The sequence below is a fragment of the Saimiri boliviensis genome, chromosome 4, assembly GCF_048565385.1.
Source record: "Saimiri boliviensis isolate mSaiBol1 chromosome 4, mSaiBol1.pri, whole genome shotgun sequence".
Classification (NCBI taxonomy): domain Eukaryota; kingdom Metazoa; phylum Chordata; class Mammalia; order Primates; family Cebidae; genus Saimiri; species Saimiri boliviensis.
This window is the reverse complement of record NC_133452.1, coordinates 148,718,513-148,734,653: the sequence shown is the minus strand read 5'-3', so window position 1 is coordinate 148,734,653 and position 16,141 is coordinate 148,718,513. Positions and strand designations below refer to the sequence as shown.

The 16,141-nt window shown below is 43.5% G+C and overlaps 1 protein-coding gene across 2 annotated transcripts in view; it reads right to left on the bottom strand.

The window, feature by feature from the left end:
- The window catches only part of GCNT2 (glucosaminyl (N-acetyl) transferase 2 (I blood group)), a 99,345-nt gene extending 97,216 nt beyond the window's left edge, over positions 1-2,129 (bottom strand). Inside the window, exon 1 of one of the 2 annotated variants that reach the window (XM_074398426.1) lies at positions 656-2,129. In XM_074398426.1, coding sequence (XP_074254527.1) covers positions 656-1,580 — 925 coding nt within the window. In that variant the 5' untranslated portion in view covers positions 1,581-2,129. The remainder of the gene's footprint in view (positions 1-655) is intronic. The other variant, XM_074398425.1, reaches the window with a different exon arrangement.
- Positions 2,130-16,141: the final 14,012 nt, after the last annotated feature.

Genomic DNA, 16,141 nt, shown 5'->3' with positions numbered 1-16,141 from the left:
ACAATATTATTGAAATGTTCAAATTGTCATTCAAATTTTATTTATAATACTTAATCCTGATTTTAAATGCATTATGCTGAAAGGTGAATAAGGTTTATATTTTTACTTCTTATTTTTATTTTTGAGATGGAGTCTCGCTCTGTCACCCAGGCTGGAGTGCAGTGGCATGATCTCGGCTCGCTGCAACCTCCGCCCCTCAGGTTCAAGCAATTCTCCTGCCTCAGCCTCCCCAGTAGCTGAGATTACAGGCATGCACTACCACATCTGGCTATTTTTTTTTTCTTTGTATTTTTAGTAGAGACGGGGTTTCACCACGTTGCCCAGGCTAGTCTCCAATTCCTGACCAAGTGATCCACCTGCCTCAGCCTCCCAAAGTGCTGGGATTACAGGCTTGAGCCACTGTGTGGCCACGTTTTTATTTATATGGCCAGTGTTTCTTCCATCTTTTGTCCTGTGAACAGAGCTGTTCACAAAAGTGGGTGATAGAACACATCTCCATTTTACCATTTCACAGAGGGAAGATTTTTTTTTTAATTTAACATTCAAAACTGTAAAGAAGTTTGTTAACATTTTATCCACTCTTTTCAAAGCAACTTATTCAGTATTGACCATGCAGTGTCTATTGGTAAAAATAAAAGCTAAGAGATGTACATACCAGGAATCCTGTTGAGCGTCACCCAGAAATGTTCGTCGGGGCTGTAGGTGTCCTTGGACCAGGAGAGCAAGTCAAGTGCGAGCTGGTCTTGGAGGACAAAGTTAGCAAAGTCCCTTGTGAGAGCCACGTAGGCTGTGCCAAAGTAAATGACCATGTCGTGAGGAGGAGGAGTTTTTAATTTTGTGGTTTTAATCACATAGGAATTTTTGTGGTCTAACAGTTCGTGGTGGACATACTTAGTCCGTCCAATTGCATGCTCAGGAGGCAGGACCCCAGGAGTGATATTTTTCCCTTTAAATCCCTTCAGATACTGAATTATTTCCCTGTTGGTTTTCAGGGGAAAGTCTTGGCCGCAGGTGTTGATGACATACTTCCAGGGAATCTCAGAAGCCACAAGGTCTTCCAGGCAGTGCAGGTCAGCCTGGAGCCTGGAAATACCCCCATAGACGACCTGCTCCATCTTCGAAGCCAGAAAAGCATTTGGGAAGCAGCTGAGTAACTGTTTCACTGCATCTTTAAAAGCAGCTGTCGCCTTCTGATCCAGGTGTACACAGTAGACATTCTGGGGCATATAAATCGCCCTGAAGAGCCTCTCAAAAGTGCCAAAGTCTTTGTGAATGGTCACTGCGTAAGCCAAAGGGAACCCAGCCTCTTCTTCAGAGAGTGTTTCTGTGACGTAGTGGCTTCGAACCATGTACTCATAGCAGGTGGCTTCATCAAGGGTAGTTTTTAATGCATTTTCTGTTGGGTAGAAAACTTTCCCCTCAAAAATCTGATGACAGGCTTCTGCTAACAGTGAAGCATTGGACAGAGCTGCCCTCAGAAAATGTTTATTCTCCCATAACTCAGTATTGTAAACAAGTACCAAAATCAGGGCAGAAATGAGAGACACGCTAAAAAGACAGTGCTTCCAAGAGCCCATCATTCACAACCAGGAAGGGAGTAAAATGTCTCTCTTGAGATAGGATCAGAGTGTTGATATAGTTAACTTACATGTTCTCCAGGTTCCAAAATCATCCTCTTGATGGCTGAAGCTCTGGTCTGGCTGTCCACCGTCCCTTCAGTTCACCGTTTTTGTCCCTTTTCTTTCTTCCTCCCCTCTCCGTTTACCGCTAAGTTGCATTTTCACTTTCCTTTGACACATTTCTGAAGCGGCTCCTTTACATTTGGCTGGCCTGTTCACCTGCTAACCTGCAACCTGTGTCCACACAAAAACAAATGGCCTCAGGGAGGTTCTGATTCCTGGAGGCCCACCTGTCCCCACGGTGAAGTCACAAGTGGGTGAGGTGACTATTCTGCAAGTCATCAGCTCTCAGACCTTAACCTCAGCCTCTTCTCCCGGCCAGAGTCTAGTGACTGTGTCCCCTCCCCTGCTTCCTGTTAATCATTGTGTTCAACAGCCTGAGTTTGTTTGCTTAAACTGCACTGCCAAGCTAAGAGCTTCAGTTTGAAGCATGTGAATACTGCCTGGAGACATATTCTGTCAATAAATATGTAGTGCTTTAAAAAAATTGCCTAACCCTGTCTTTTTCCACTGTCACACCTTGTCCTCCCAATTGGCTGGGTATGCTATAGGGCATGGCATCTGACTGGCTATTGGGCCAAATTCTTTCCAGGGTTTAATTTTATCGCAGTTGGGTAAAGTCCTTTAAAAGGCACATTATTTGTGGAACTTTGGACTTGAGAAAAAATGAAAGAAAAAAAAAAGGCAGCACATTAATTAATTAGCAAGCTTACCTCACCACCTAACTTACTGCACAAAGTGACTGTGGCACTCTGATGAATAAAGGTTAACTTCTTTTTTAAAGCACCAAAATAACCAACAGCCCATCATCACCCAAAATTGCAAGGAGGCTGATGTGAGTGAATTTCAAGTTTACTTTGCCCTGGTCACATAGGATGCAGATGGAGAACCCTAATGCTTAGAAGAAGGAGAGAAGAGCATCTCAGGTTTTGCTGTTTTTTTTTTTTTTTTTTTATTTGAGATGGAGCCTCCCTGTGTCTCCCAGGCTAGAGTGCAGTGGCGCCATCTTGGCTGACTGCAACCTCCGCCTCCAATGTTCAAGCAATTCTCCTGCCTCAGTCTCCCAAGTAGCTGGGATTACAGGCACCCACTACTGTACCTGGCTAATTTTTGTTTTGTATTTTTAGTAGAGACAGGTTTCACCATGTTGGCCAGGCTACTCTTGAACTCCTGACCTCAGGTGATCCCACGCCTCAGCCTCCCAAAGTGCTGGGATTACAGGCGTGAGCCACCGCGCCTGGTGCATCTCAGTTTTGGATGTTACTGAAATTAAGGAGAGAGGCTCTTATGTCCAGATTTACAAATACTTTAAAGAAGGATTTTTTTTTAATCCATAAAAAAGGAGAATAATTTTATCACCATAGGTCAGTTGTGAGAATAAAATGAGATAACACATGCAGAGTTCATCACCATGTCCAGAAACAGATTGGGGTGGTAAAGAGGCAGCAAAATGGTACTAGAGTAAACAAGAAGCTGTCACGTACACACATGCACACACACATGCACACGCGCACACACGCATAAACACACATGCTCACACACGGATACACACATACCTGTGTGCACACACATGTGCTCAGGCACATACACATGCATACACATATATGCACACACACATGCATACACACATAAGCCTCACCCCACACTCATACTTCTAGCAAATAACACAATTACCACCTCTCTTTTGAAATATTCTTCCTCTTCCCTTCTCCCTCCTCTGTGAGCCCATACCAATCAGATTACACATCTAAAACAGCAGTGATGCAGTGATGAGTTTTGTATGATGTAGTCAGCCGCACCTGGTGTGAAAGCATGTCCTATTGGCTCCAAGCTCACATATTCCTCATATTTCTAGCTCCTAGCATTGTCTGTATGTAGCAGACAATCAACTATTTATTTATTTATTTATTTATTTATTTATTTATTTATTTATCGAGACAGAGTTTTGCTCTGGTCACCCAGGCTGGAGTGCAATGACACTATTTCAGCCTAATGCAACCCCCACCTCCCAGGTTCAAGTGATTCTCCTGCCTCAGCCTCCTGAATAACTGGGATTACAGACACCTGCCACCATGCTCAGCTAATTTTTGTATTTTTAGTAGAGATGGGGCATCACCATTTTTGGCCAGCCTGGTCTTGAACTCCTGACATGAAGTGATGCACTATCCTTGGCCTCCCAAAGTGCTGGAATTACAGGTGTGAGCCACAGCGCCTGGCCATCAATCAACTATTTATTGATTGAATGCTCACGTTTTCATTTCCCTGTTTCCCTGATCACATTAGTGAGAAATTCCAGGTAATACTGATTTGTAGGCGACACATATTTGTATCTATGAATGTGGTACAGTCAACATACCTAATTTTTCCAATATATCTTCTAATCTTTATTAAATTATATTAATTAAATAATTTACTCTTTTGTAGAGATGGGGGTCTTGCTATGTTGCCCAGGCTCGTCTTGATCTCCTCAAACGATCTTCCCACCTCATCCTCCCAAAGCTTTAGGATGACAGCTGTGAGCCACCCCACCCAGCTCATTTTCTTAATCTCAAAAACAACATGATATTACAGATAATTGATACAGTGTTTCCACATCCTGTACTGATAAATACAGTGTTTCCACCTCATGCCCATAGGATGTACACATTTTTACTTGATCAAGAATACAGGTGAGACTGGGTGCAGTGGCTCAGGCCTGTAATCTCAGCACTTTTGGAAGGCCAAGGCAGGAGGGGCTCTTGAGGCCAGGAGTTCGAGACCAGCTAAGCAACACAGCAAGGCCCCATCTCTAATAAATTTTTTAAAAAGAAGCAGGCAGGGAGATGCAAGCTTCCATCCTGCATTTTGCACTTAATATCATACCATAACATTTTCCATAGTGCCTCTCGGTGTGTCTCATTACCTTTACAATCATTAGTTTAGAACATAAGACTGGGGTTATTATTGTTGTTGGTTTTTCCGCCACCCCAGCTAAAAGTGCATGCATTGAGACGGCGGCCAGCTCCGTTTCACAGCATCAGGAATACAGGAAATGATGATGAGAAAGGACCCAGGAAAAATTCTCTAGCACTCAGTGAGTCTGTTTTCAGTTACTTCTGGAATCAGATTCTACAGCATGACTCAGATATACCCATTCGTGCCCATAGAGCCCCCAAAATAGAATTGAATCAATCTATTTTCTTAACTATCTTTCATGCGTCTATCCAGAATTCTTTTGAACAAATCACTTCTTCAATACAGTAGGCATACAAAATCAATTTTTTTTCTGAAATGACTAAAATTTCTCTAATTTTTAGTTGATAATGTCTCTTTAGCCTCTATCCATAGCAAATGAAATTGACTATAGGAAGGATTAAATGAAAATGCCAATGCTGAATTATGCTTATCTAAAATACTTAACTAATCTTTACCATATTTTCTCCTAATTTACCTAGACAATTACATCAGATCTTTCTTTCTTTGACTCTCACCTCATTCTTGGCCTAGTTCTATCCCTCCAGACATTGCCGACATAAAAGCATCTTGAATCATTTGTTTGCTCTTTGAATTTCCAGCTCACTGGATTTAGTTGCAGGGTAATGAACACTTGCATTTTGTGCTCTGCTGCAGGTACAAGCAAAGTTCGGGCATCTTTACTTATCCTTACCTGAAATGCATGGGAGGCCCTTGATTTTGAGCTCTGGAGCATTTACCATCATGTAAAATAGCATTGTTGACAATGATAGACATTTAAATAAGAATTAATATGAACCAGTTGTGGTGGCTCACGCCTGTAATCCCAGCACTTTGAGAGGCTGAGGTGGGCGGATCACCTGATGTCAGGAGTTTGAGGCCAGCCTGACCAACATGGAGAAACCCCATCTCTACTAAAAATACAAAATTAGCTGGGCTTGGTGGTGCATGCCTGTAATCCCAGATACTTGGGAAGGTGAGGCAGGAGAATCGCTTGAACCTGAGAGGTGGAGGTTTCAATGAGCCGAGATGGCGCCATTGCACTCCAGCCTGGGTTACAAGAGAGAGACTCCGTCTCAAAAAAAAAAAAAAAAAAAAAAAGACAGAATTAATATGAACCTATTTCATTTTCTTTTTCTTTTTCTTTCTTTTTTTTCTTTTAAAAATGGGGTTTCACCATGTTGGTCAGGCTGTTCTTGAACTCTCGAACTCAGGTGATCCACCCACCTTGGCCTCCAAAGTGCTTGGATTACAGGCATGAGCCACCACACCCGGCCTGAACTGCAACCTTTTCTTTTACTGCAACCCAGTGCCAGCTGACGCATTTTCTTTTGGTAGGCACGTGGGACATGCTGGTCTTCCTGACCCTCTGTCTTTCCCGATGCCCTTGTGCAAACTACCACTAATTACTCTCCTCAATTCTGGGCTCTAGGCGCTTGCATTTGTGTGATATAATGGGAGGAGGTAGTAATCAGAAAGTGACCAAAAAGAACAGAGATTGTCCATCCCAGCTTGAACTTTAGATCAAAATTAATACCCTCCAATTCTAAGTTGGAGGCGCTGATCAGTTGGGATAAATAAAGAGTTCTGAACAAACTGGGAACCAGGAAAGACTTCTAGTTTGGTTGCTTGGTAACTGACCGCGTGTATATTATGTTCAATCTGTAATTGCTTATTTCTTCATAACACATACTCATAAATTCTCCCTCCAGGACATAAACTAATTTTTATTGCACTAAGATACTGCACTTATAGTCTCAATAACTGATTGTAGAAAGAAAAGCGGGAGAAAAGGGGTTCCTTTCTACAGTCAAGAATCCCGTCATCCTCACCTTAATTATTCATGGACCATATGACACCCAAAGCACTTTTCACATATTCATTTTACCATGACATCACCTGTGTGCCCAAATTAGAAACCAGGGGGCCAATGGAAACTTTCTCAGCATCTTTGAAAGCCTGATGCGGCCTCAGAGGAAGAACAGCTTGGATTAAACTGGTTTTTAATCCAAAGGGCAAAACATTTTGTCATTTTTCTTTTCTTTTCTTTTTTTTTTTTTTTTGAGACAGAGTTTTGCTTTTGTTGCCCAAGTGGAGTGCAATGAAGCGATCTTGGCTCACTGCAATCTTCACCTCCTGGTTTCAAGTGATTCTCCTGCCTCAGCCTTCCAAGTAGCTGGGATTACAGGCATGAGCCACCACACCCAGATAATTTTTGTATCATTTTGTCCTTTTTCAAAAAGACAACTGTTTTCCTGTCCTCCTCTCTGCCTTCTCTTTCTCATTTATGTGTTTTCTATTGACGAGTTCAGTGCCATTTTATCCTCATCACTATTCCTTTTCAAGCACGGGTTATAACCACAGGCTTTGAGCAACAGGCCTCAAATAGTACAATTTTAAAAAGCCCTGGAGGCCAGGTGCGGTGGCTCATGCTTGTAATCCCAGCACTTTGGGAGGCTGAGGTGGGTGGATCACGTGAGGTCAGGAGTTTGAGATCAGCCTGGCGAAGATGGTGAAACACCGTCTCTATGAAAAATACAAAATCAGCTGGGCAGCCTGTAATTCCATCTACTCGAGAGGTGGGGATGGAATAATTGCTTGAACCTGGGAGGCAGAGGTTGTAGTGAGCTGAGATCATGCCACTGCACTCCAGCCTGGGCAACTGAGTGAGACTCCGTCTCAAAAAGAAACAAAACCCTGGATTCTGTGTCAGAAAGTCTCCATGGACCAAGGTCACTCATGACAGGCTTGGAGCTCTTGAATAAATCATTTGATTTATAATCAAAGCTTCCTCTTCGAGTGAATTTGAGAAAACAACACCTTCAGATCTTGCAGGCTGGAGGGGACTCTGCAGTTACTCAGAGCCTCAAACTCCCAACTGTGGCTTCATTCCTCATCAGACCACATCAGTCTCGGGTTTTCAAGTCTAAAGTCAAGACAACAGCAATCTGCGGGCCATGCTGGGAGGATTCTGGAGGTAAGGCACCCAACATGCTCAGCTCAGGCCTGGTAGAGAAGTCAGAGCTAATTCTAGACCTGGATGGAAAGCCGTGGGGAAGAGGCTATGAGAGAGGAATAAAGTGGGCTGTGATGGTTTAACAAAAATATACCTGGAAAAAAAGGTAATAGGGAAATGCAAGAGAAAGCTGGTCTTTTTTCTTTTTCTTTTTCTTTTTTTTTTTTTTTTTGACATGGAGTTTCACTCCTGTTGCCCAGTCTGGAGTGTAATGGCGCCATCTCGGCACACTGAAACCTCCCAGGTTCAAGCAATTGTCCTGCCTCGGCCTCGTGAGTAGCTGGGATTACAGGCGCGCGCCACTATGCCTGGCTAATTTTTGTATTTTTATTTTTATTCATTTTTATTTTGAGATGGAGTCTCACTCTGTCGCCCAGGCTGGAGTGCAATGGCATGATCTCGGCTCACTGCAACCTCCGCCTCCCAGGTTCAAGCCATTCTCCTCCCTCAGCTTCTTGAGTAGCTGGGATTAGAGATATCCACCACTGTGCCTGGCTAATTTTTGGAGATAGATATACAGATAGATAGATAGATAGATAGATTTTTTTTTTTTCTTAAGTAGAGACAGGGTTTCACCATTTTGGCCAGGCTGGTTTTGAACTCCTGACCTCAGGTGATCCGCCTGCCTCAACCTCCCGAAGTGCTGGGATTACAGGCATGAGCCACACTGCGACCTGCGCCTGGCTGAAACCTGGTCTTTTCAAGCTCAGCCAGTTAAATAACTTTGGGGTAATGTAAGGCTGAGGAAAGTTAAATAGCAGCTCAGTTACTAGGCAGAGTCCAGGCCTTAAAGGCACATTCCACCTGTGTTTGCATGTGAAAAGATATCTGACCACCCTAGGATTTCCAAGCCAGAGGCTAGGTGAGAAGCCTGAGCCTGAGAACCTCATTCGTTTTAGCAGTTTGATTTTTCTGTTGCAGAAATCTATACAGGAGTTGAGTTTTGAGTGTATTCTGTAGGTTGGATATTATGAGAAGCTAGAACAGCAGCCCAATCTCAGTGCGACAGGCTTTGTCGTTTGCACTTTTCCGGAGTTTGAGTTTCGCTCTTTCCTTCCCACCCTCTATCGCTCAGGAAGTCCTTGATGGGATTTTGAAGTTACAGACACTAAAAATCACTGCTGTAGGTAGAATACTTCCACACGTGAGACCTTAAGCTTCTGATCCCTAAGAATAATTATATGAAAGCATGCAGCCTCCCTTCTTCCAATAATTGCAATATGCCGTTCAATCAGGACAGAGTGCAAAGAAACAGATCCTTTATGCAGTTAGGTTCCCAGGTCCTGGGATTACGGTCTCCCTGTCTTCTGGAAAACCGTAGCCTACAGGTAACTAGTCTCTACTGAGCCAATCTGCCCCCAGGTGTGGAAAGACTCTCTTTACCAGCGACGACTCTCAAAGGCCCACCTTTGAAAATAGGGAAAACAGAACAGTAGCTTTGAATTTGGCTAAGCCTGAATTTAGTCAGTAGACCTGTCTTAAATATCTGAAGACGGATTTTCACAGAAGGGCAATACAACTCTACTACTTTTCTACTTTGTTTTCTGAAAATGAAGTCCAGAGCTTCATTTTCAATTTTCCCTATTATCAAATGATGTTCATACCTCACAGGAATGCTTCAAAAGCAACTAATTAAATAAAATACATTTTAGGCTAGGTGTGGTGGCTCCTGCCTATAATCCCAGCACTTTAGGAGGCCGAGGTGGGTGGATCACCTGAGGTCACAAGTTAGAGACCAGCCTGGTCAACAGGATAAAACCCCATCTCTACTGAAAATACAAAAAGTAGTCGGGCGTGGTGGCGCATGCCTGTAGTCCCAGCTACTTGGGAGGCTGAGGCAGGAAAATTGCTTGAACCCAGGAGGCGGAGGCTGCAGTGAGCTGAGATCCCACCACTGTACTCTAGCCTGAGTGACAGAGTGAGACTCCATCTTAAAAAAAAAAAAAAAAAAAAAAAGTTAAATGCCAGACAGTGCCAAGTACCTTATCAAATTCTGGAAACATTTTCCTTTGCCTGAAGAGAACTGAGAAACAATGTAAACCATTAAATCAGAAGCGAAGCTGTCCTTTCTTAAAAAGTTAAAAGTTATAACTAAGATATAGGATACTAACGATTTAACGAGACACATGGAAAATCCTAGTGCCCAGTAAGCTCACCACATAATGAAACAACATACAAACGTGCCATTCTTTGGAAAAAGCCACTGGAAACAGAAATCTCATGACCAAAAGACTCATTGAAAATTTTTTCATGTACTTACTTTATGCCCGGCACTGTGCTAGGTTCTGGAAATATAAAACATCCACGCAGCCCACCTGAGTCCCAGCCTACTGGACCTTGAACTGCTGTCGGCGATGTAATAGAGGTAACCTGGGAAGACCAGCTCCCCACCAGTTTCCTCTGTCCACTCTACCTACCTCTCTGGGTTCCCAGGAGGATAAGATTGCCCAGAGGCGTCCTGCAGTGAACTCAGTAAGCCTGTTTAAGGTAAACGCAATTTAACCATAGTGTTTTAAGTGGAAGAACAAAGGCTGGAATGTGAAAGGTCAGTTTGCCTTCAGTTCCGCCCCCAAAGGCCTGCCCTGAGAGTCCCCGAGACTGGAGAACGCGTGTCTGCAGGGAGCCTGCCTGGAGTCTGGATTTCTCAAACTGCTGGAGACCAGGTGCTACCTGACACCAGCTCATCCCCAGCCTCCAGAATCCTGGAGGGCTTTGAGTTCACTGCTCTCCGCTCTAGGAATGTTAGAAGAAGAAACCGCTCCGAAAGAGAAGTGCCCCGGGCGTACCTGGGTTTTTCACGAGGATACTCCAAGACAGACCTCAGGATAATTTTTCTTGGGTGTTTTCCTAAGACTACCCTCCAGTGTGCCCCGGAAGAGGCTGCTTTTTCCAGAGGGGAAGTTTTGGATTCCCTCCCAGACCCCTCGTGTTTAAGGTTCCACCCTTCCATTTAGTTACCGGTAGGAAATCTTACCGTTTCTGCCATAGGGTAACCCCTAACAGATTGAGGTCTGTGTCCCACCCAAATGCTCCCCCAACGGAAGGGAAATCCTGAGGGACAACAGAATTTAGTAGAAAATGCCCTGGGCTGGAGTAAGAAGGTAAATTCTCTCCTCTCTAATGCAAGCTGTATGCTTTGAGCAAATCACTTTTCTCTCCCTGAATTCTGGCTTTTCCTAGGCCAGGCAAACAGGCTCTTTTTTTTTTTTTTTTCTTTTAAGAAGCTACAGGGAGTTAGATTCCAGCCATGGCAGGGAAAAGATTATAAGTTTTTTTTTTTTTTTTTAAAGAAAGAAAAAAAGAATAATATAATAAAAAGAATAAAGGAGAGGAAGAAAGAGGAAGAAAAAGAGGGAGAGAGAATGGGGGTGTTACTTTATTGCCCGGGCTAGAATGCAGTCTAAAAATGGGTATGCCTATAACTGTCCTTAATAATGGAGACACGAAAAAAATGAGGGAAGAAAATAACCAACAAGCAGCCAACCAATATTTCATTTAAACCTGTAAGTAGGTGTGATGTGGTACTGATAAGAGTGTGTATTTTGTGTATTTAAAGTGGAGAGTTCTATAAATGTTAATTAAGTTTACTTATTCCAGATCTGAGTTCAAGTCCTGGATGTCGTTGTTAATTTTCTGCCTCATTGATCTGTCTAATATTGATGTTGGAGTCTCCCACTATTATTGGGAAACTTAATAATATATGTGAGTTTAATACTGCTATTTAATGTTTGCTGGCTGTTTTGCCCATTAGTTGATGTAAACTCTTCATTATATTGATGCTCTTTACTTTTTGGTATTTTTGGTATTTTTTAGAAAGGCTGATACTGTTCGTTCCTTTCTATGTGTAGTGGTTCTTTCAGAAGCTCTTGTAAAGCAGGCCTGGTGGTGATGAAATCTCTGAGTGCTTGCTTGTTCACAAAAGATTTTATTTTTCCTTCGCTTATAAAGCTTAGTTTGGCTGGATGTGAAATTCTGGGTTGAAAGTTCTTTTAAGGATGTTGAATATTGGCCCCCACTCTCTTCTGGCTTATAGCGTTTTTGCTGAGAGATCTGCTGTGAGTCTGATAGGCTTCCCTTTGTGGGTAACCTGACCTTTTTCTCTGGCTGCCCTTAGTATTTTCTCCTTCATTTCAACCCTGGTGAATCTGACAATTATGTGCCTTGAGGTTGGTCTTCTTGAGGAATATCTTTGTGGTGGTCTCTGTATTACCTGGAGTTGAATATTGTCCTGCCTTGCTAGGTTGGGAAAGTTTTCCTGAATAACATCCTGAAGCGTATTTTCCAGCTTGGATTCATTCTCTTCATCACATTCAGGTACACCTATTAAACGTAGATTAGGTCTTTTCACATAGTCCCATATTTCTTGGAGACTTTGCTCGTTCCTTTTTATCCTTTTTTCTCTAATCTTGTCTTCTCGTTTTATTTAATTAAATTGGTCTTCGACCTCTGATATCCTTTCTTCTGCTTGATCAATTCAGCTGTTAAAACTTGTGCATACTTAGCGAAGTTCTCGTGTTGTTTTTCAGCTTCATTAATTCACTTATATTCCTCTCTAAATTGTGTATTCTTGTTAGCATTTCGTCAAACCTTTTTTCAAAGTTCTTAGTTTCTTTAGATTGGGTTTGAACAAGTTCTTTTAACTTACAGAAGTTTCTTATCATCCACCTTTTGAAGCCTAATTCTGTTAATGGAACACACTCGTTCTCCATCAGGCCTTGTTCCGTTGCTGATGAGGAACTGTGATTCCCCTGTAGAGGGAGAGGCGTTCTGATTTTGGGTATTCTCAGCCTTTTTAGGCTGTTTTCTTCCCTTCGTTGTAGATTTATCCATCTGTGGTCTTTATAATTACCATTTTTATAATTGGGTTTCTGAGTGGACGTCCAACTTGTTGATTCCCGTCGCTGGAATCTGAGCAACCCACTGCATCTGCTGAAACAGCGGCATTAAGATTGATGGTGCTTGCTGACTCTGCACGAAGAACCTCTGCACCAAGGCAAAACCGCCTCGCCAGCCACAAGAGACGCACTGGCGACCCGTGGGGCTCCTCCGCTGGGAATCTCCTGGTGCATGAGCAACAAAAATTTGTCTTAAAGTATGGCATCCTCTCGTTCTCTGCGCTTTCACTGGGAGCAACAGTCCCGAGCTGCTAGTGATCAGCCATCTTGGATCTCTCTCACAAACAGGCTCTTTACATACCCTTCCAGGAATGAACTGATTCCTGTCCCAGGGAACAAGATAGTCCTACCGTGCATTTAGCCATGTTCCTCTCTTCTGCCAAACATTTTGCAGTTGGAAGCAGCTTATAAAATTCAGTGGGGATAAAGCAGGGCATGGTGGTATGCACCTGCAGTTTCAGCACCTAGGGAGGCTGAGGCGGGAGGATTGTTTGAGCCCAGGAATTCCGAGACCAGCCTGGGGAACACAGTAAAACCTCAACTTAAAAAAAAAATCCAACGGAGTTGAAAATATATATATATTTGCAATCATAAAGCCAGGATAAACTGAAGAAACAGCAAATCAGCAATTTTTTTCTTTTTTTTCCCCTGTGACAGAGCCTTGTTCTCTGTCACTCAGGCTGGAGTGCAGTGTTGTGATTTCAGCTCACTGCAACCCCTGTCTCCCAGTTCAAGCAATTCTCCTGCCTCAGCCTTCCGAGTAGCTGGGACTATAGGCACCCATCACCATGCCCAGCTAATTTTTGTGTTTTTAGTAGAGATGAGGTTTCACCATGTTGGCCAGGATAGTCTCGAACTCCTGACCTCGTGATCTGCCCACCTCAGCTTCCCAGAGTGCTGGGATTACAGGTGTGAGCCACTACGCCTGGCCAACTGTACATTTTAAAACATCTAAAAGTGTAATTGGCTCGTTTGTAACACAAAGGATAAATGCTTGACGTGATAGAGATGCCATTTACTGTGAAGTGATTATTACACATTGCATACCTGTATCAAAACATCTCATGTAATCTGTAAATATATACCGCTACTATGTACCAACAAAAAATTTTTTTAAAGATGACATACAATGCCAGCAGAATTTTTTTTTTTTTTTTTTTTTTTTTTTTTGAGACGGAGTTTCGCTCTTGTTACCCAGGATGGAGTGCAATGGCGCAATCTCGGCTCACCGCAACCTCCACTTCCTGGGTTCAGGTAATTCTCCTGCCTCAGCCTCCTGAGTAGCTGGGATTACAGGCACGCGCCACCATGCTCAGCTAGTTTTTTTTTTTTTGTATTTTTAGTAGAGACGGGGTTTCACTATGTTGACCAGGATGGTCTCGATCTCTTGACCTCGTGATCCACCCGCCTCGGCCTCCCAAAGTGCTGGGATTACAGGCTTGAGCCACTGCGCCTGGCGTCGCCAGCAGAAATTTAATAAGCATGTTCTATAAGCTAACAGTATATTTAGTAACACATAGAAGTGTAATTTGTTTTATTTATTTATTTTTGAGACAGAGTCTTGCTGTACTGCCCAGGCTGGAGTGCAGTGGTGCAATCTCGGCTCACTGGAGCCTCCACCTCCCGAGTTTGAGTGACTCTCCTGCCTCAGCCTTGGAATTACAGGCCAGTGCCACCACACCTGGCTGATTTTTGTATTTTTTAGTAAAATGGGGATTCACCATGTTGGCCAGGCTGGTCTCAAACTCCTGACCTCAAGTGATTCATCTACCTTGGCCTCCCAAAAGTGCTGGGATTACAAGCATGAGCCACTGGCCAAAAGTATAATTTATTTAACATTAATTCATTGAAACAGACATGTAAAGGATATTCATGTGCCGGGTGTGAGGGCTCATGCCTGTAATCCCAGGACTTTGGGAGGCTGAGGCAGGTGGATCACCTGAGGTCAGGAATTTGAGACCAGCCTGATCAACATGTAGAAACCCTGTCTCTACTAAAAATACAAAATTAGTCAGGCGTGATGGCGGATGCCTATAATCCCAGTTACTCAGGAGACCAAGGCAGGAGAATCACTTGAACCCAGGAGGTCGAGCGTGCCATTGCACTCCAGCCTGGGCAACAAGAGTGAAACTCTGTCTCAATATGTGTGTGTGTGTGTATATATATATAATGTCATCAAGACCATTTTCAATGTGTAACACACACATGCGCGTGCACACAGACACACACACACACACACACACACACTGCAGACTTTATGTAGATTGGAAATCAAGTTCCACATGCCTGGAATCCTATCAAGTGTCACCAGAAATGTTCATCAGGAGAGTAGGTATCCTTAGACCACTCAAGTAAGTCAATGGCCCTCTGGTCTTGAAGCACAAAATTAGGGCCTTGAAGGGCCATATAGGCAGAGCCAAAGTAAATGGTTAGATTGTGGGGAGGAGGCATTTTTCTTATCCAAGTCCACAGCATGGAGGAAAACAAACTGTTATCTCTGCTCAAAGTGCATGTATTTGGTCCTTCTGATAATACGAGGAGGAGGTAGTACCCTGGGGGTGATATTTTCCCCTTTAAGTCCCTTCAGATGCTGAACTATCTCCCCGTTGGTTTTCAGGGGGATATCTTGCCTGCAGGTGTTGACAGCATACTTCCAGAGAACCTCAGAGGCCACTAGGTCTTTCAGGCAGTGCAGGTCAGCTTGGAGCCTGGAGATCCCTGCATGGACCTCAGACTCCGTCTTAGAAGCCACAACGACGTTTGCGAAGCAGCTCAGTCGCTTTCTTATAGCGTCTTTGAAAGCGGCTGGAGCTTTCTGATCCACACGGACACAGTAGATGTTTTGAGGAGTGCAGATGGCCCTGAAGAGCCTTTCAAATGTATCAAAGTCTTTGTGGATGACCATGACATAGGCCAAAGGGAAACTCGGCTTTGTCTTTGGACAGAGGTTCCATTATGTAGCGCTTTCGGATCAAGTATTGCTGGCAAGTTCTATTTCTCAGTGGCGTCACTGGTATATTTTCATCCAGGAACACTTTCTTGCCTGTCGCCATCATGCCACACACTTCTGCAAGGACTGAAGAGTTTGAGATTTTCCCCTGTGGAAGGCATTTTTGCAGGACATTTTTATATAGGAATAAAAGAGTTATGAATGTGGCCATCAGTCCCGGGACCAAGCCAAATGCCCTCAACTTCATCTTTCCTGTGATCTCTTCTCGGTTCGTCCCTCACTGATTTTATGCCATTGCTGAAAGTCTGCAGGTCCCTGCCCTGACTTGAGAAATCTGCTCTAGCAACTATTTTCAGCAAGAAGAGCAATATGACTATTTATCTGAAAGGAGGAGGATCAACCACAAGACTGTAGCTCTTCTCTTACACTGAAAAAATCAGGCCAATATCTGAACATGGATCAGTGGGGCCAGCCGACCACCTCCCAAAAGCCAGGCACAGTTGGGCACCTCTGAGTAGGTCAACCTCAAATTAAGACCCTAGCAAATCGGCCATGGCTGCCAGCTAAGAGTGTTTTTTCCACGTGGAGTAAGGGTGAAATGTATGTTCATTTGGCACCTCTTTTCCCCATACAGAGCCACCATCACCAT